General features: G+C 47.2%; 1 protein-coding gene across 1 annotated transcript; it reads right to left on the bottom strand.

Moving 5' to 3' along the window:
- Positions 1 to 407: 407 nt before the first annotated feature.
- LOC119456499 (transmembrane emp24 domain-containing protein 7-like) lies at positions 408 to 19,578 on the bottom strand. Its single transcript, XM_037718317.2, has 3 exons — positions 19,290 to 19,578; positions 3,300 to 3,545; positions 408 to 2,423 (listed from the first exon to the last, which is right to left on the bottom strand). Exons 1-3 carry the CDS (start codon positions 19,434 to 19,436, stop codon positions 2,196 to 2,198), a joined length of 621 nt encoding a protein of 206 aa, XP_037574245.1. The 5' UTR covers positions 19,437 to 19,578; the 3' UTR covers positions 408 to 2,195.
- Positions 19,579 to 20,888: the final 1,310 nt, after the last annotated feature.

Here is a 20,888-nt window from a genome sequence, read left to right as displayed (position 1 = left end):
GTGATGAAGCATCACTAAGAACCGCCAGCAAACAGACACTACTTCGCACTTTCTAAGAGTTTTGAGAAGTCGCTCGTATACCTTTACTGTCTTGATGTATCAGCTGCTCAGCTTGGCTTATATCAGCGGAGGAATAGGAATACGGCAGGGAATACCGAACCCGCGGCTTCTGCAGCAATGCTACTATTTACGAAACGGCACACGAGTGGCGCCGCGTGCGAGCTTTCCCAATGGTGGCGCTAAACCTGCCCTATCCTAACCTCAGACGACGTTCTAACGTGAACTGCATTCTAACAATGCAGCGTTTTGCTAGAAAATACCATTAGCTTGGTGAAAACAAATGCGCAAATGCATAACGCAATGTTCAAAGTATGATGCACGAAGAGACACACACGAACAAACAGTCCTCATGGTGCAAGTGCTCTCTTTATTGGTCACTCTCGAATCACGACGTGGTTTTCTAATCACAAAAAACAGACCCCCGTTTCCCCGCACCTCGGTGGCGTATCACTAGCTGAGAATAGCCTCACTTAAACTTTAAAATTCCGTGCTCCCGCCGATATAGCAACAGCTCCCGAACTCATCAGACCACGCTTCTCTATGACTGGGTCATCAGCGTCGTACAAAGATTATTTACAGATGAGCACGTGTCACATCGAGCTCACATGACACGAAGGTGCGGGGTGGCGGCAGGTTTACGCAAGCCGAGTCATGAAGTGGTTTGCCCACAACGCTGTGCTAGGCGGGAGATTCGAATCGCGACTGTTCCGAAAAAATATGGCATGAAGCGTAGAGGTACAGGGACGCACGGCGGTAATGACCATACCCTCTCGACGACTTGCAACCACGCCTGGAAATTTTTGCGCTGCAAATGCTGCCTGTTGCGTTATATATCTCTCTGTGCTCTTTCTGTGAGATTTTCGTTACCGAGAGATTTTCCTTCGATATTTATTCCGATCACAGGGCGCATATCACATTAAGACATATCGTAGGCTGTGGGACCAAAATTAGAGCACCCTACTTCATTTGAATGAAAACCATTTGCAGATTGCCCGACATGGCAGAAGCTGGTGAAGCTTCACGATGGAGATGTGATGCCCACCATGAGCGATGAGCTTTGAATGATAACGATGCCCGAAAGTGATATGCTGGTGAATATCAAGCACTGTGCGCTGCCGAAATTCACTTAACTGCTGATAGCATCGCACCCGCCTTTGAGGCGTCGTTGTCCTATGGGTGCCGTAACACCAGTGATCTGCTAGCCGCACAAGACGCCAGGGAGGCAATCTTCTCTTATGGACACTTTTTAAGTTGCATCGTTTTTTAATGAATTCCGTATCATCATTTGCACATACACCTCTCAAGGAAGCGCCAGTTTTTTAAGTTTCTACATGCCTTTCAGTTTAATCCCATCAAAAATAAGATGCCGCATTCAACCAAGTCCTCTAGGGACACAGATACACTTATTACCACACACACGAGTTTCTTGGTGTACGCGCTTCAGCAATGATCACTAGCAGGCAACCTCCACTGAAATGTGGCCCATCCGTATAGGCTTCCCAGATCAGCTTGCTCCGCATGTAACTGCCACGCTTGCTCCCCCCTACTTAGACGGCTCGTACCTTGCGTGCAGCACGCGTTGGGTGGTAGAGACGCGGAACGACAGATGGCGCTGCAGAATCCGCAAAACAAGCCAAATGCCTCGCAGCTACCGTTACCAACCTGCCGACGTTAGCTGTCCGATATCCTGTGCCTTCCAAATGCGCCTGGCTCAGCAAAAAAATAAAAGAAAGCAATCAAAAGAAAATAACCGAGATGACGCGTGCTCTCTTGGGGTGCCCCCTTTCATGACGGTTGTGCAACGTTGTCGATTCGTAATCGCCATTCCCGGAACGCCCACTTCAAGGCAACGCAAGGTGAAAACTGTGCAACGACTAAGTCCCCCCCCCCCCCCCCCCCCCCCCCTGTTCCGTCATACGTGTGCAGGCACCACCTCGATATCGCTTTCTACCGCGTAGCATTCGCGACGCCCTATGAACGAACAACCAGCCCAAATGTGCTGTATTATCCCGGTGAACAGAGAGAGAGAGAGAGAGAAAAAAAAAAAAACGGGGAAACGAGGGAACTGAAGGCGACGCGGTCGGAATGGGGGGGGATGCTGGCAACAGTCTGGCAGGGAGGGCTCGGGAGCAATTTTACGTGGTCACAATGGTTTTTCGCTCAGTGAAGAAACCCTTGAGCACGAAGACTTGTCCGACGAAGATGACCAGCATAGCTACGGTTTCGCCAATTGACCAGTAAAGCACCCGCGCATTCAGGTCCTCGGCACGCTTGCGGCCCTGTGCCTCGCGCAGCCGGTGGTGCGTCTGGTAGTCCACGATGGTCTTCAGGTTGTTGTGCACAGAGTCGGAAGAAGACTCCATCTGCGCGGGAACCACGAACAATGCTCAAATATACATAACAAGTAAGAAGGAATGATAAGGCATCGGAAGCCGTGCAAATTCACTTTCAATGACGTAAACATAGCTGCATGAGCGGCGGCGTTTTAAAACGAGAAAAAGACTACATGGTGTTGCGCCGCACTCAATAGAAAATACACGATTATGAGTAAGCATGCGGAGGTTGCTGTTGGACGACCGCTTCTACAGTGAAAATTGCCAAGCCAAAACACAGGCAGCAATGCGTGACTGCGTAAACACTCCATTCCAATACGGAGCTTAAGAAAACTTGTAAGGCGGGATGAAACGATTTTACACGTGGCATCGATTTTTTAAGGATTTTATTATATTTATTTATTTATTTACTTTAGTTTTCTTGTGAGCGACAGCCGCATTCTCGGCTGTTCCCGGTTGATTTTTCCAGATGCTGCTGGACTCCGATCTCATTTCCTGACCGGCACGCATTTGCCGGTTTTCCGGTCATGGCTTACGAACAATCGACAAACTGCATCTCCAGCCAAACGGTCAGGTAAATGGAGTGATACTGAAGGCAAGATAAAACGAGGCGGTCACAGTGCTAATGATATCTCAGTAAAAAAGCACGAAGCTACTCTTTGCTTTTCTTCTGTACTCACTTTCCATGCGTATTGCACACATTTCCTCATTTAAGCGTTGATTTCTAAATCCGCCGAGTCCAAGTTTATTGTAACATTATTACTTTGTTGCTTCAATACACGGTCCTTTTTTTCGAAACAGTGCCACCTAGATTCCTTCGCCGATGCAGGTGCCGCACGCTCCGTGCATCGCAGCACTAACTCGCCGTCAGCCATGATCGCAGCCGCGTGGAGTGGACACACGCACCTTGGTCATGGCCGTGTAGTGCTCGCCCAGTCCCGGCAGGGGCTTCTCCTCGCCCACCTGGAAGTTCATGTAGACCAGCTTGTGCGAGAAGGTAGAGAACTCGTTCGAGAAGCAGGCCGTGTACGTGCCGGCCGTCTTCGGCGTGATCTTGACCGTGTCGAACTGCTTCTTCACGCCCTGGTACAGGGTCTCATCGTTCGGCCCTTTCAGCGTCATGTCCACATCGTAGTGGCCGCCCGTCACCACCTGCGAGTGCACCAAGGAGCGTAAGCAGGGCAGACCCACACGTGCACAGTGGTGACAAGAATTAAATTCGGGTTCAACCTTAAACGGGAGAGAGAGAGAGAGAGAATGCATGAAGCCCTCATTAAAAAGACACCCGAGGACGACTTATTTCACACAAGGCAGCGAAGTGGAACTAGCTGCGCGCACACGGGGGCAGCAGCTTTGGAGGACGCTGCATGAGAACATTTCACGACTTAAGAATATGTTACCATTTGCCGAAGATTTACGCAACCTAACGGGATTCACAGATGGAAAGTACGCAATGCTTCATGGTTTCTTGAAACAGAGAAGCGTATATTTTTACGGCGTCAGCAGCTAAAAAACTCGAAACTGGGTTTGCCGTATCCACCGTTTCCGTTACGCCATCAGGCCATTCTCAGCTCCCACTCTCGCCATGTACAAAACATTGTCCACGTACCATCGCCGCTGAGAATCGATCGTTCACACCTGAAAATATCGGTCAGCAACAACATCGGCGGCCGAAAAATCTACGTCGCGCGACAGAAAAAAAGCCCTCGTCGCGCCGTTCGGTCCAATACTAATTTTCTCCGTCGGGAAAAAAAAATCGTCGCTTGTTGCAATCCAATCAGAACGCGGGAATTCAAGAAAACGGAGGGGATAGGAGCGGAAGCTGCTCCAGGTTGTAAATATCCGCTTAGCCATATTTTTCAAAAGGCGCAGGCATGGCCAGTCACGTCGTTGTTTGCAAGTATACGTGCTGGCGTTTTGTAAATTTGTGCAGTGGTTCGTGTACTGTGTAGTACATGGAAGTTATGTGCTATAAAATAGCTGTGGGTTAAGCATGCGTGTGTTTGCGGTGTTGATACGAGCCGAATCGGGCTTTCACTCCGAGTATACGTAGCGTAATTTTTTCTTAAATGTTGCGTTGGAGAGTACTATCGTTATCATTCGAGCCCGTGGTAAAGTTAATTGGTGTGCGAATACGAACGCGGTTTATCCTGTGCTGTGTATATCTAAGAGTGATGCGATACTGCTGGTGAGCACACTGCGCGACGTCGTGCAGGTAGTTTGTCGGTGTAAACGCGCCATACTCGGCGGCAACATGCAAGGGGGGACGGACGCGCTGACCAGTCAGTTAAAGCGCAACATGCGCGCTTAGCGATTTTATGATTTCGCCATTTCGGAGGCTACAGCAGTCAATACTGTAGCGAACTAAAGACGACACTGAGCATTGTAGAGAAGTTGTTCTTGAGCGCACAATAGGGTGCGAGCAAAGGAACCGTTCAATCGACCCACAACGAGTCCGGAAGGGTGTACTGCTAGGTGTGCGGATCATGGTGCACTCTGTGCTATGAAATTACCCTCCATGTTTATTGTATCATGTAACATTTTATTTTTCTGTCTGCGCCGAAGTGGCTCGAATGGCTCGAGCCATGTCTTGAGGCGATATGGCGATGTGCGCTGTCAAAGCCTGCTGATTTCCTAGTTCAGAGCCTGAGGAACCACAGAAGTCTGCTGATAGTTTTCATTACATATGACTGGGGTAGTCATTGTACAGTAGGCAACAGGCCGTCTGCTAATTGCGTGTTAACGCACTCTCTTTTTTTTTTTTTACGCGTGCGTGAACGGTAACGAACTGTCGTGCCGAATGGAAGCTGCCATTGAGCATCGCGCAAACCACCCCCATCCGATGCACGAAGTAGAACAGGCACAATCGAAGCGCCGAAAAGTTTCGAAATCAGTGGGCGTGTAGCCACTAACCGAACGTGCCGACGGACCACTAGCAGAGTGGTCTCCCAACTTCTGACCAGGACTGCACGCAGCAACTGCGATGCGTACGCGGAAATAAAAGCCCGCGTAGTGGCCTTGCACTTCGTGACCCCCGTGCAATACCGGGGCTTCCATTCTCAAGTTTCAGATGCAACGTCGTCCCTCCAGCGAGTCATGCGCAGTCACGCCACACTTGACACGGACACGACCGTCGCTTGTTCCCGGCAGTGTAAGCGACAGAGCAGACTTGCATGCATAAGCCGGGACCACGGTTTATATATTACACCATGGCCGGGACAACGGCTAGCTGGGCTGCTGTTTGCCTCGTCGGTCATGTTTCTCCATAGGTGCGGGATCTTTTCAGTTTCGATACGCGTCGTAATATATATATATATATATATATATATATATATATATATATATAGTAAAGACGAAGTGAGCTTGGCTGCGGGCGCTCGCAAGGCGGGCGCTGGAAGGGAAGACGACGAGAAAGAGAATAAAACGGCCGGCCCAGGAACGGGTGTTGTCTCTGTCCTCTCCTTTACAATGGCGCAGTCGACGAAAGCTCCGCCTTAAGGCGCTCCAGCCTTAAGCACCGTACTGCGGAGGCCTAGCATCCTCCTAAATCTCGCCGTCCTGGGTCCTTCCGGAGAGGGAACGCCGTCAACGCTTCCCTTGTCATGTATGCCGTACCTGGGACTACCTCGATCGCCGAGCCGCCAAGGCATGCCGTCCACGCTGCCTTGGACGTGGATCCTCGCCGTCATGGGTGCCTCTTGCGGCCAGGGAACACCGTCCACGCTTCTCATGCCCTGGATCATTGCCCCATGACATCATCGCAATCTCAGCCCGCAAGGGACGCCGTCCACGCTCCACTAGCCATGCTTCCGGCTACAGTGAGTACCGCGGCCGCCACCAGCCCTGGCTTAACGGATGCCATTCACGCTCCCTTGGCCACTGTTCGGTTGGCCCGAGTACTGCGGCCGCTACCACCGCCTCAGGGTGCGCGGATTCCACCCCTGGCTCAACGGGCGGCTCAGCCGGAAGCTTGACGGACGTCATGCAAGCCATCTCGCTGCTGTCGCAGCAGCTAGACTACATCGTTTCGGCCACCTCCGGTTTCCTGCTAGCAGCCTTACCATCACCGGCTGCCTCGGAACTACCGGAGTTCCAAGGATTTCCGAATGACCATATTCTGTGGGTACAAGCAGCCAACGCACTCGGGGCACGCCATGCCTGGCCCGACAACAAGATATGGCTGGTTGCTGCGGGGCGACTTCAAGGTGGTGCCAAGGCGTGAGACAACTACGAAGGCATCAAGCAGGGGCCCTGGCTTGAATGGAGCGCAGCTCTGATAGCTGCTTTCGGCCAACTTCCTTATGCCTGCGCGTCCCCTACATCCCCGAGAATTAGCTGCGGCTCGTCGTGGTCGAAGATCGCGGCCGAGCACCAACGGTTCCGCAACAGCGGCAGCGAGTCGAGCCCCCAGCCGCCACCGCACCACGAGAGAAGAGGTGCCTGCACACTGACACGAATGGCGCTACTTTACTTTTTTTCATGAGCTTTAGCTCGGACAGCTTGTTCAGCAGCAGCGGCAGGCGAAGCACTTCCACCAGTTGCATCGCTCACTGTTCACACAGAAAGCGTGAACACAGCAACGCGTGGCTCGCGCAGAGCGCATTCTCTCGCAGCGGCGGCGCAGGCGGGGTACAGGGCACGCACATTAGGTCTGAAATATTCTAGTACACTCTAGTCTGAAGCCTACGCCAGCGCTTTGTTTCCATATACGGTATCGGTGGTCGCGCTCGCTGCATGCCTAGCCTAAAGCCCCTTGAAAGTAGCGACACTCTCCCTCCCTCCTCCTCAATTCTCCTCGGATTTCTCCCCCTCACCGGGCCGGCGCGGCGCTGAACCCTCCAGTGGCTCGCTGCAGCCGCATTAGAATCAATGCGCGCGCTTGTTTATTCGGCCCTTTGAAGCGTTGTATGGGAATTTATCCCTTGTGAAACTGTCGTGACGAAAGTACGCTTCCGATATAACGGCGTGACAATTTTTTCTGAAGACGCTTCGATAAAAACAAGCGGAAGCGCTCCGAATGAATCAGTACCAAGCAGTGGCTGAGCGGTTTGCCTCTCAGTTGCCACTTGGGCTGTTCGTAACGTGGAGGTGTATTGAGCGCATATAATGTAAGCAGCATAGAATACATCCGAGAATTTGTTTCATAATCGTGACTCTTAAAAAGCTCAAAGGTAACCAAGAAGACATGAGATAGTTTATTTAAAGCGAATTCGCGTGGGTCAAACGCTTTTGTACCACTGTCACTGTGGAAAATACGTGCTGTGTTTGCGAAATAGGCAATATAGAACTTAACGCACGCGCCTGTATTCCGTAACGATTAAACGACGAGAAATTGTATTCCATCACCTCTGGGACTACCCTAAGTCTCCAAAAAAAGAGAAAAAACAGGCTGATTGCTCACAGGGAAACTTCTAAGACATTCAAGATGTAAAAGTTTATCACAGTTTCTATGAAAAGCACGTGGCTTGTACGTTATGAGCATCCGCGAATAACACATGCCAGATGCGTATAACTTCGCTTTCTTGCGTACGGCAATTCACGACGGCTGCCAAGATATCATTGAGCGGTTCTTGACTTTACTTTCGCTTAATTTACTCACGTTCATAAGCCTATATGAAGGAAAGAGGATAATTGTTTGGTTTAATTCAACTAAATTATTCGTAATCGCGCTTTTTCGCATGATGAAAATCTCTACCAGCTTCATAAGGTTTCATAAGTTTCAATGCATTTCTCCGCAAAGTTCGGGAATTAATTTCTCGAAACTGGTGTCATCCCGACAATTCGTTCCAAGTGGACCGCCTTGCGAACTCCACGGCTACAATTTGTAAATTGCAATATGGGCCATCAGGTAATCAGTTAAAAACTTAATTAGTAATTTTTGTTAATTATTCGATTATGCATTTCAATTCTTTCTGCAAGTAATGTCCGCCTGTTCGAGTAGACCCCCTCGTTAACTAGAATTGGGCTATCTGCCACAGGCAACCTTAAATAAATTTTGAAAGTGTTCGCTGAAACACCCTGTATATAAGAGAAATTATTCAGGCTACCTTTCAAACGTAAAGAACTTGAGCGATGCTGCAAGGTTAAAATTAAATTAAACACTTGTTCCGTTTACCTTGCAGCATCGCTCAAGTTATATATATATATATATAAATGCTTTTTAGGCTTCTCATTATCATTACGGCACCTCCCAGTCCATCCAATGTCATAGGAGAAGTAAAAAACAACCCTTGTTGTGCACGCCACGAAGCGCGTGTCATGCCACTTTTCACAGGTGACGCTATCTTTTTTTTTTTTTTTTTTTTCGCGTCATTTACAACTGAACACGTGCGCGCCAGCGTTTCCGATACCGTGCCAATTTCCCGGTGTCTAATTTAGCCGCAAATGAATTCGGCTGCAAACGGTCAGGGCAAGTAAGTTTGCCAGAGAGCTAAGACAGCTATTTGGGCTCAATCACAAGAATACATGCGCTTTGATGCAAGCAGTCTGGAGGGGTGAAGGTCATGATTCAGCTAGTCCGCCCAAGGAACATTCGCTTTTTTTTTTTTTTTTTGCGCTTCCGTTTTCCCTGTCGCTGGGACGAAAACGAGGACTGGGGGAAGGGGTGGGGCGTGCCCTGGCCCTGATTATTGCGGTCTTCGCACAGCAGACATGCTGCGTCGATTGAACCAAGCAAATTCAGTGATGGAAACGCGGGGTCGTGCCTACCGCCTCGCCATTCTTTACAGCGAAGCAGGTAAGAGGAGTTTTACAACGGTTCTCGTGTGGCGGGTGCGGCGGCCGATGGTGTGCGGTCAATATAAAATGTCAAAGTGTAACGCAGCCGGCATCAGAGCCCCGAGGCGACCACGGTAGTTCACTGTAACCAGTGCGTCGGATAGAACGCGCAGCCGCACACCAGTTTCGGTGATGCGAATGCAGCCCTATGTATACCAGGCCGTCGGAACGCGAAGCCAGAAGCCGGCGTCGGTGTAGAGACGACGAAGCATGCAAGAAATGCGTCGCATAAAGAGGTGGTATGAAGGAGGGTATAAGAAGCACGAAGCTCAGATGTAGTGAAGCACATGAAGAAGGTCGGGAACAGCGAAGGAACGGCACCGGATATTGGAAAGTGTTTGCAAAAACAGTGGTACATTTAAGGCAATGGCAAAACAGACCCCCCCCCCCCCCCCCCAACTAAGACTTCCCTAGTGTGTGAGAATCCCCTTACACAGCTTCCTTGTCTTTGTAGTGAGTTGTTCGGAATGGCATACACCTTTCTTTTGCAGCGAAGCTGTTAGCCTCTAGTTGGGTGGGATTTTTCGGTCTGTGCTCACCCAAAATCAAACGGCAGCTGGAGGAGGGCTTTGTGTTTGAGTGTCCGCGTAACAAAATTATGTTTTCTCGTATATACGAATTACAATTCGACGCTATCATGTCTGCAGGTTGTGTGTAAGCCGTACTTCACGCATTTTATTGCGATAGCAATTATAAGGACACTCCAGGTGCATTTCTGCCGTCGGCGTCGCAGTCGCCGGGAGGTTCCGTATAAAGTCCGCGGGCGATAAAATCATCGCCGTGCCCCGCGTGCTTTTATGTGCGAGTGAAAGCGTGCGCGGGTGAGCCGGCGATCGCGGCTCAATCTCGCGCACGCAAGGGCGGCAAGCGGGAAGGAAGCGCCTCGTCTTCCAGTCGCGCGCAACGCTCCGGAGAGAGGGCAGGGAGGGGAGGGGGTGGGGCGTTTTGCTCCGAGCCGCAAGGTTCCGTGGGGAGGGTAGCGAAGGGGGAGCCGCGTACTACGCCGCGCGCTCCCGCCTGGGCGGCTGTATCTTGAAAGCCATCTGACGCGGGGGCGGAGTCCTTCCTCCCTGCGCTGTGTATTCGCGGCTTAGTTCGCGTTGATGCGAACGGCGGGGCAAAGGTCAATTCGCTCACTGCTGCTGCAACGCTTACTCACTACAGCGTTTTGACAGCAAGTTTCCGCAGTCATCGAGTGAGATGCGTCAATGTTTGCTTGTGCGCGCGTGACACCATGCTTGTTAAATTAGTTAGTATGGTTATGTTTACAAGCTTATACGGCCAATAAAACTATCCTTACTTCGTGTTTATCCTTAGTAGTTTGCTATCGCAACCGATGCTTCGCCTTTCGGGCGAAACTGCGACTTTTTTTCTGACGCAATTTACATTTAAACATTCATTTCGCTCAATAACGCACTTGCGCTTGGTGGAGGGCCTAGAAGAGTCGGGAAGTATGCTGGAATGAGGATGCATGCTGCCCAGGGTGCGCGCGACGTACGTCGCTTGTGGTGGTGCTGGTGTAATGTCATCTTACTTCGGTTGTGCTTGTCTAGCTTCTCGGCAACAGTTCCGCTGTACATCCACTTTCACAGGGTAGAATGGAGCTGGAATTTTTTAGAGCGCAGCTCTTAGGCGCACGTCCCTGCGGCATGCGTCGGCGTCCTCTGACCACACACTTGAGCTCGCGTCTGTTACTTCCAAAATATTAGGGTCATCAAACAATCTCACCGCATTTGCTCTCAACCTGTTCGAAAATTGGCTTACGTAACGTTCATTTGCACAAAACTTGAGCACGCCCCAACAACCTGGAACCCTCGTCAAGAAAACCAGTAAACTCGATCGAGGGCGTTCAAAACCGCGTAGTGCGTTTCATCTCATCAGAGTACGAGCGCAATAAAAATGACAGTGCCAAAGAATCACCTCCTCCCTCTCGTTCGCAGTCGAAGAATCGCTTGCGTAATGCTTATTTCACCCCTCCTTCTTAAGTTCCTAGAGGACACGGGGCTAGTGTCTAACTCGTAGATGCACCGCTTGCCTGCCGCTGTCAGCCACAAGTCTTGTGACTTTCCCCCTCTCTGTCTACTTCCCCAAGGCGCTGAGCCCTGAAGGGGGCTGCAGAAAATAGCGCCTTTTCCGCTCGACAATCACTCGCTTTTCATAAGCTATATTACAATTTTCCTAGCCTGCGTAATTCCATTTTTTTTTCCTTCCAGCACGTACGTCTTTAAGCACACATCGCAAAACAGTAGCATTTAATCAGTCTCTGTTACCTGCTGCCACTGACGACTGGAATAAACTACGTTAACATTACCAATGAGCAAACACCCGAGAAATTCAAAACTATTTAATAATCATTACAAGTGTTAATATGCATCATTCCTGGTTTCCTATATTATGCTACATATTGTTTTTTACTGCAAACTATTGTGTTCTGTATTCTGCCTTGAAACCTTTCTTTTTTCTTTTTAGCTTTTTGACTATCATACCAACGCTTCTCATTTTATCAAATTTTTGTATTAATTGCTCCCCCTTATGTAATGCCCCACTGACGCCTTCGAAGGTTTAAAAATAATTATGAAATCATGTAAAATATATTCACTGAAATAAACAGAATTGTTATATTCAAAAAATAATTAAAAGGATTGCATCAAATTTTTTGGAGAAACCAAAAACACCGAAGACAAATAATAGCTCAAGACAATTCCTCCCAAAAATAAGCATCTACCATCAAAAGGTACAACCCCTCGACACCAATTTCGCAGAGCCTCAAATGAACGCCACAGCCAACTGCTTACAAATTTCATGTCATTGCATCAATGTCTGGAATAGCACTCCAAAGTAGTATGGAGACATGCAATCGTCTTTGCCACTGTTGTAGATGGACAAGTGAGTACACCTAATGCTACGAAGCTCACATCAATGAGTTCAAGGCCCATTTTGCTACTAATGACAATTTGCATGCTTTTTCCGCATGTAAGTAGTCCGAGCCATGTAGTAGCACGCACATGATGGTATGAGAAAGTGGTAAATGTCTTGAGAACATTCTGTGGTTATGGTTCATTACTGTCATTACAATGCAAAACAGGACCTTGACATTCGAAGCCTTTTCATTATAAATAAAAAGGTGATTGTTACTCTATCAGTGAACCTCCTCTTTGTTCTTGGCTTAAATTACTTCTAAGAATGCAGGGCTATGACAATTGGACAGCTGCAATGTAAGTGGTATTTTGTGATTCACAGATGTGATGCATGCATAAGTGGTCTCCCCTTTCCCTGAATAAAATTGTTCTTAATGGCTGTTGTTTGTTATAAATGATCTTGTAAACATTGAAACCTCAGCTAAACTACATAATGTATGCAGACAACACAAGTATCTTTCTAGCTGGAACAGATGCTAATGACCTAGTAAGACAAGGAAATCTAATTCTGCATAAACTAAATGCATGGTCTGTCGAAAACTCATTAATAAATTGCTCTAAAACAAAAGCTGTTTCATTCTGGCCAAAACCCGTGCCATGTAACCTCAGTGACGTCCTACACTTACAGGACTCTGTCATTGAAATATCTCCTGCCGCTAAATCCCTGGGAGCAACTTTTAACGAATTTATGCTTTGGGACCCACCACACTGACTACCTACGCACTAAACTTTCAAAGGCTTTAAGCATGCTAAGGTAGTGTTAGGTATTTTCTCCCAGTCCACCAGAACCGTTTAGTTTACACTGCTTTGTTTGAATCGCATTTGTGTTACTCCTATCTCATATGGAGAAATGGCGCCAAGAAAGCTCTGTATAAGCTAATCATAATGCAAAAAAAAATGCTGTCCGAGCGATTGCAAAGCAGCCATATGATGCACACACAACTCCGTTGTATTTTGAAATTACACAATTTGTACGATTTTAAGCTACTATCCAGCCTTAAATGTGAAATACGTAATGACACACACAATCTGAGAGCATTGTCAAACTTTCAAATCAACGCTTCTTTACGCTCACTGAGGCGCACATGTACCAAGATCTCGCCCCAACTATGGATTTCAAATGATGCAGTCAAGCGTCCCAACGCTTTTAAATAAATTCCACCTCACGATAGAGGATTTGCATGTACTTTCGAGAAATGATGTGTATGTGCTTTTTGCATAGTGCTTGTTATCATTTGCTTTTTTTTTTAGTTCATTTGGTTACATAATGCAATAGTTTCCATCTTGGATCTATTGTTTAACTAATATTGCAGCTCTAACAGTATTTTTGTACATGTATTATTTATTTCTGCGAAAGTGTCCGCTATTGTTTAACAAACTAGTACTGCAGCTGAAACAGTCTTTGTGTACATGTCTTACTTCTGCTAAATTGCCCGCTGCCAGGTACTGGGAGGTAGGGCCAGTCAAGCTACATTGTTGTAGCTTTCTTCAAATTTCCCAACCACATCTCATGTGCAATTTTCTTTTGTACTTTGTGCAGTAAAAATAAATCAACTTCAACTTCAAAAATTGCTGGTAGTGGGAACTTTTGTACTTCGATGTGAGTACTTTGTATCTGTGCTCTAATGATATATTTAACAATATTTCTAAGTTGTTTTTTTTTTTTTTCAGGAAGTGCTTTGGCTTTACATGCAGTTACATCTAAGCATCCGCAATCAGTGAAGGTCTAGTAAGTGCTTGTCTAAAGCTGAAGGGTCAGTTGCTTGAATCTAGTTCTTGGAAGGTGCTTATAACTTTACACTTGTGCTCCATAGTTGTAGAAAGCTACTTCTAAGTGAATCGGGCAGCCAAGACTCACGAGTGATGCTAATAAATGATGACACATTCAACCCCTTATCATCATTTATTTCTTCTTTTATTTCCTAAAAGAAATTATTTAAATTGTATGTGATTGTTTATAGGTGTGCTGATGACTAAACTTATTTTTGCACCAATTGTTGCCTTAAGTTAAAATTTGTGGCTTTGCTACATCAACAATAGGCATCTGAAACAAAGTAATGCCATTTTAATTTTTTTTGCACTATATTTTGCATAAAAAGTGAGCAGTCTTTCACATTGCGGCAGCTTTTAAATAGATAGTATTGCCGAGATGATGCTTGTAATTTACGCAGAATTATGGAAAAAGTCACAGAGTTTTCTTGGAATGTTTGGCGTTGTTGAAAACTGAGTTTTCTTGGAATGTTTGGCGTTGTTGAAAAATGCGTATGTGGACCTTCATGTGGAACGGCGTATGTGGACCTTCAGAGAGATAATGAAAAGCTGACATACTGCAGTCAGACATCATGCAAGATGCCAGACAGACAGACAAAGAACTTTTATTCAGGTCCTGAGGAACTGCGTTTGGACGCCCCCTTTCAGGGGGAGTCGGTAGCAGTCGCGGGCCGCTCCCATGCAGGGACCGGAAGACCGTGGCCCTCCGCCCTCTCGCAGGCCCTCTGGACAGCCCGAAGTTGAAGCGAGAGGTCGCCGCTTTTAAGGGCTTCCTCCCAGACCTCTTCGTTGTTGAACTCTGTGTCGCGTAACGCAGGACATTGCCAGAGCAAGATGCCAGAAACCACATTTTACTTTGCTTAAGCATGCGGTCTGAATTTAAGAGCTCAGAACCATAATAGTATTTTGATACTACAACAATTGGCAAGGGTTGTGTCATGAGCCAATAAAGAAAGAAAGAAAGCAGAAGAAGAGGACAAGAAAGCACGAGGAGTCGGTGGAAGAAATAAAAGAACAGTGAGAAAATAAGTGTCCGAAAAAAAAAAATGCAATTATATGAAAGAAGTGCAAAAGTGCACGCGGAGCTACGTGACCAATGGGGAAAAGGGACACATAGCCAAAGAGAGCGGCCCAGCTACGCTCTGGGACGACGAGGGGCAGAAGGAGCTGGAGGCCAGACCCGACGGGTGGATCGCGGAGACGGCGGCAACCCAGTGGAAGCTGTTCTTCAGCTGCCTGCAGCCACGACCTGTAAACTGAGCGAGCGCCCAACCGGAGACCGCAGCTACAGGCTGACGCCGTTTCCCGGACTCACTGCGGCTACGATCCGCAGGCTAAGTGTAGTCGACCAGGCGATCCAGGCGCCTCAGTCACGCGCCACTGCCATGAACCCCTGACTCGGTCAACCGTGGGCCGAAGCAGCAACGACTAGGCGACAATGGACTTGATGTAAATACTTTGAACTTTATAACACGTCGTGTTAAGGACTTTAGAGAACATTTTCAATTAACTCGCTCTGTGTATAGATTGCCGTGTGTTATGTGTGTAAAGCGTGCATTGTTGATATATGTATTTTTGTTATTCTCATGCCCCATAAAGGCTTTTCTTAACTCAAACGTTCTTTGCATCGTGTTTGCCACCATGAGACCTTGACATGTTGCAAGATCCCATGTTTGTGATAGCTACTGACATAATAGCTGTAATATTAGTGATCAGCACCGTACAGAAAGCTGTGATCCATTGACAGGGTCTGACATCCGAAAGTAACACAAAAGCATGAGTCAGCCAGTGGTAAGGGGCTCTGGATTGATGTGGCACCCCTAGTTAGCATGGTACATGCGCACTTTTGCATTCTGCGCCTGTTAGAATACGGTCACTGGGCCCTCGGCACCAAATTTGCAACCTTTCACAGTTTTCTGTGCAAATTTTTCTATAGCCCCATTGACGTAGCCAGGAGGGGTCGAACCCCCCCCCCCCCCTCCTTTCCCCGCTTTCCCACGGAACAGAAAGTTTGAGGAGGTGGGCTCCGAAAGAGCGACATGAATAAAATTGAAAGCTTGAATGTTAAAGCAAGGCAAGAGTTAGTGGCGGTCCTAATGGGGGGGTTTATCCATGGCGGCGATACCCTCTCCCAGCACAGAACATTGCGGTCCACTCATGGCACGCCTCTACCTCATTACGGATCGTGTTAACCATAACTGCTGAGGAGGGACCAGTGCTATAAATTCCACACACGGATAAAGATGGGACGAGCATGTGCATGAAACTTGGGGCATTGTTGCTCCCCACCACGCCTTCGTGTCGTCGACCACGCTGAGTGGAAGAAAAGCATTTCAAAAATATTGCGGCTTGCTTGTCTAGGAAACGCATAGTAAGCACCCCCCCCCTTCTTTTTCTTCCCCTCGTCTCCGACTTTCATTATGCTAATAAACTTCAGGAGAGCTTGCACTTAGGCTATAGTTTGTAGACGCTGTTAACCATGAAAACAGGGCAAGAAATGGGACAAGAATGACCTACAGAACGCTGATTTGCGCACCGTAAAATATATCAAGGACGGAGGTGCTGGGCGCCAGGGAAGCTATGAAGCCACCACAACAAACAGGTGGGAGGGCAGGTAGGTGAATGGCCTTGAAGTTCGTGCAGAAACAGAAACATAGAAATGGGGGAGGGGGGGAAGGGACTGGGCTATTATAGACCAGCCTTCTTACAATAATCTACTTTGCACTGCAAAATTATTTCAGCAACACTTGAGAACCAAAAGTAGCACATGCAGTAATTTTTGGCCATAAATGTCTAGAGTCTAGTTAACAAGCACCTACACAGAATTAGTGCTCTTGAGGCTCGACATGCTATCCACCTGCTAGTTTCATGTAGACTAATGGTATGAACATGAAAAGGTGCCAGGCATTCATTTCTGCTGTGCAACCAAGTTCGCTCTGTTTACACTTAAACTTGTTCAAGGGCACCTTGTATAGTCTTGAAGAGGTGGCCACACTTTGCCGTGCACACAGCTGGTGCATATAGTACACATCAGCTTGAAAGTTGAAAAGGTGTGTGGTCCTGCACTGGCTCATTGCAATACCTGTTTATCCTTATTAAAAAAAAAATCTGATCCAAAACTCTATATACAATAATCCTACATGATGAAATATGAATCCCATATGAAAACTCCTGTGTTCCCATACATCCGATCATTTGATAATTGGACATTGAAGTTATGGGGCATATGGGCCTTTTTGATAAGGATGATGGAAAAACTTTCATAATAAGCAAGAGTTCACTATAAATGGGGCTATTCTAAAGTGGTTGACTATATCTTATGTCAAAGCTACCAACCACTTTTAACGTACAAAATGTAATGGCTGAAATAATAATAAGGTGCTGCAACAAGTGTTCCTTCTCTTGTGGATCATGGCAAGTCTTAATTGTACAAGACATGAAAGGCTTTGGCAGCCCGTATACACGAATATGTTTAATGCCTTTACAACTACATTAAATAGAGCAAGCTGTTCTCTTGTAGCACAGCTGGGTGCAGTATCTACTTACGAAAAGAATTGCAGTATACCCGCACAGAAGTTTTTGGTAAGACAAAACTTTTTGTTCTACTACAGAGACCTACACATATGGCAGAGAAAATTAAACTCTGCTTCTTATCTGCTGTGTAAACAAAATGATAAGGCATGTGGTAATGCTTGATTGACCCAGCAACGTAACTAATGAGGCTGATGAGCACTCCCAAGTGCCAACTGTCTATAAACACCTGAACAACTTTACATACAGCATGAGAGCACAGCGAGCTTGTGCATGATCAAACAAACACAAAGACCCCTCTTTTTTTCACCTTCCGTTTCCTTGCCACGAAGAAATGCCTTGTAGGCATCTCACAGACAACTCGGCCATTGTTCTGCTTGCTCTCTGTCCACATGTTTCACCCACAGAGCAGCTTGCTTCCTATCTTTCAACATAAAATATGAACTGCACAAGTACAGTGACACAGTAGTACTCTCGACTGCACGAGCACTCACAAGAACATGCATGGTTATTCAAGGACATGGCGGCACAAGTAAAAAAAAAACACAATAAAAAAAGACCAGTAATAGTGCCACACCATTTCGGCATACTTTATCGTTTTTCTTGTGCGTTTCAACCTTGCACCATGTCCTCAAAGAGCTATGCACAAACTATCCCAACATAGTATGCTCCTAAACAACATGTGTGGTGTGCTGCATAAGGAAGGACAATATTTGTGCATGGTTTCTTTACATATTTCAGATTTTGCATCAGCAACTCCTTCTTTCTGGGGTTTTACGTGCCAAAACCAGTTCTGATTATGAGGCACGCCGTAGTGGAGGGTTCCGGATTAATTTTGACCACTTGGCGCTCTTTAACATGCACTACAACTCCGAATTTCTAACTCTGTCTGCTATAAACAGCCTATGTGGCTGCTACTACTACTCGTGTGCAGCCTCTGGGTTTGATCTAAATGGCCATGCACGTAGCCTAGTCTTGATTCATATACCTTGAATACAATGGCCGCCATTTGCCTTCTTTGCCCTGCAATGCCGCTCAAGCACTCCTGGCAGAAAGCTTATGGCAAATGTAGGGAGCAATTTTTTGCACAAAGGTTCTAATCTCCTTTCGTGTAATACGACATTTATTTTCTAAATTAAACTACCTTTCATTTGTGTGGTCAGTCCGGCGTTGACATAAGTGCATTTGTTACAGGCGCCGAGGTACGCACATTACGAAGCTAGTTTTCACTTGCACAAGCTGTCCTCCGTTACCGGCTTACAATTACTAAAATGATATATATATATATATATATATATATATATATATATATATATATATATATATATACACAGACACACGTGTGTGTGTGTTCTTGTCTTCACCAATTTTACTCATACATGCGGGCTCAATCAACGCGATTCAGACAGCCTACAAATATGATAATGGGAAACGAGTTGTGCCAAAGTCCGATCAATCCGGACACATCGAACACGCACACATCAGATTATACAAGCACTCGTCGCCTACAGATATCGCCATGAAAGAGTTGAAGCAGCACTTGTACACCATAAAGGTTATATCGGCGCACCCTCACGTCATACCACACTAGGCTCATTAGAAATGAAGCCACGCGTGGAACATCGGTCACCGTTTCGTGGCACGACGGAGTTGCAACAAAAAGCGAAAAACAGAAGTTACTGACTGACCTTTAGTTAAAAATCCGACCAATGCCGAACATAGGGATTTCGTTTCGTAACATATGACAACGCGCTAAGGTTGACGTATCCCCGCGAGACTACGTACCGGCACGCTGTTGCGCCAAACGACGCCGGCAGCATACCGTGTCAGATTTCGCTGCCTTCGGATACAGGCATATGTTGAGAGTGATGTGCTAATGTAACACAGTTCGGACAGTTACCTGGAATTCCACCGTAGTCTGTTTGTTCGCCTCGATGTCCTCGTGAAAGCACTGTTTGGAGTTGTCCGGCAGCTCGAAAGTCAGCTCTACACCAAACGCAGTCTGCACGATGGCCACAAAAGCTATAAGCATTCGCATGGAGCACATAATGTGAGGTCCAGGCGTGGAAGAGCACGCATTAAATAAATAAGGGGCACTTTGGCACCGGTATAAGCCCGATTTTTCACCAGGTTCCAACGTGTACAGCGGGCAGACGCAAGCGGAAGTTTTCCACGGCGACGCGACGGCGCCACCCCACAGCGAGCGCGGAGCCAGCACTTCCGCCCAAAGATAGTTTACACAAAAAAGAAAACTACTATGAGACGCATTGCTGACCAATACCTAAAAAAAATGTTAGCCTTATCACTAATTTCTATTGCACACATTTATAGCAGCAATTACTTAACGTTGTTCACATTCGTTTCCTGTTTCGGTTTCTGTTCGCGTTCTCCTCTGCATGATGAAAGCGAAAAGGGCCTCACAGACTCCACGCATCCACGCCTGTCTAAAAGGCTGGCTCTGGCAGCCCGCGGGTAGCCAGAAGTGGAAAATCGAAGAAGCCCACTGGTAATAGCAATGGGTAAAAATAGTCCCAATGACAAAGCCTTGCTGTTCGAAGCGAGAATAGCATACACGTCTGAAAGTGCGAATTTACAGAAAATCATAGGGTGAATATTCGTGCATAGCGAGTGCAAATTGGGAAGTCACATCCAGCGATAAATGTGACTTCCCAAGTTTGTTTGTTACGGTTTGTCTGAAACTGTATTAGCTTCCCGTTTGTTACGTTTCCGTTGTCAGGTGTTATGCCAAAAAACTGCGATGGCAATCAGTCGGCGGCTCCTACGCTGATCGCTGCGTGTCGCCGTTGAAAACATACCGAGGATGTGCAAGACATCTACAACGCCGACAAGTCTGCCAAATGGGTGCAGGAACTTGAGGGTGCTACAGTACAAATAGCCCATGTCACGTGCCCATTGTGAATACGATGACGACGTCGGAACATTGTCATCAATCTCAACACAGCCAACACCGCCTAGATATCTAGGTGGCGTTGACACGGCTCACGACGAAAATAGGGCACTGTGGAATTACAAAAGGTACGAAGTGTTGAGAGGGATTTGGAAAGGGGTGATGTTCCCTAGTTTGACGCTCGGCAATGCGGTCCTGTGCATGAGATCAGAGTTCGAGCAAGGTTGGAAGTTAAGCAGCGAGGGGTAGGTAGACTTGCTCTGGGAGCACACGGAAATACACCAAATCAGGGGGTACAGGGCAGTGGCGCACCGACGGGGGGGGGGGGGGGGATTCGGGGGTTGGAACCCCCCCCCTGAGGCCGACTTAACACCCCCTTTTGTTTAACCCCTTGTCTTTCCTTACGCATTTGAGTACTGCAACTAAGATGTAAGACGCGCAATCGTCTGCACACTCGCAAAAAGCGCATTTTTTTTACAATTTCCCGTGAATAAATCGAAATTAGTGCTGTTTAGATGGTATTGGCAAACTGTCAACCCCCCCCCCCCCCCCTCTGGCAGAGATCCTGGGTGCGCTACTGGTACAGGGTGA

This window comes from Dermacentor silvarum, chromosome 6, assembly GCF_013339745.2.
Source record: "Dermacentor silvarum isolate Dsil-2018 chromosome 6, BIME_Dsil_1.4, whole genome shotgun sequence".
In the NCBI taxonomy this organism is placed as follows: Eukaryota; Metazoa; Arthropoda; class Arachnida; order Ixodida; family Ixodidae; genus Dermacentor; species Dermacentor silvarum.
Note: the sequence above shows the minus strand (reverse complement) of the source record. Positions and strands in the feature narration are given on the sequence as shown.

Excerpts from the sequence above, each read along its gene's own strand:
- LOC119456499 (XM_037718317.2), bottom strand. The coding sequence starts at position 19,436 with ATGTGCTCCATGCGAATGCTTATAGCTTTTGTGGCCATCGTGCAGACT. Across the intron at positions 3,546-19,289 it reads AGACTACGGTGGAATTCCAG|GTGGTGACGGGCGGCCACTA; the intron begins GTAACTGTCCGA and ends GTGCACTCGCAG. Across the intron at positions 2,424-3,299 it reads ACTACACGGCCATGACCAAG|ATGGAGTCTTCTTCCGACTC; the intron begins GTGCGTGTGTCC and ends GTTCCCGCGCAG.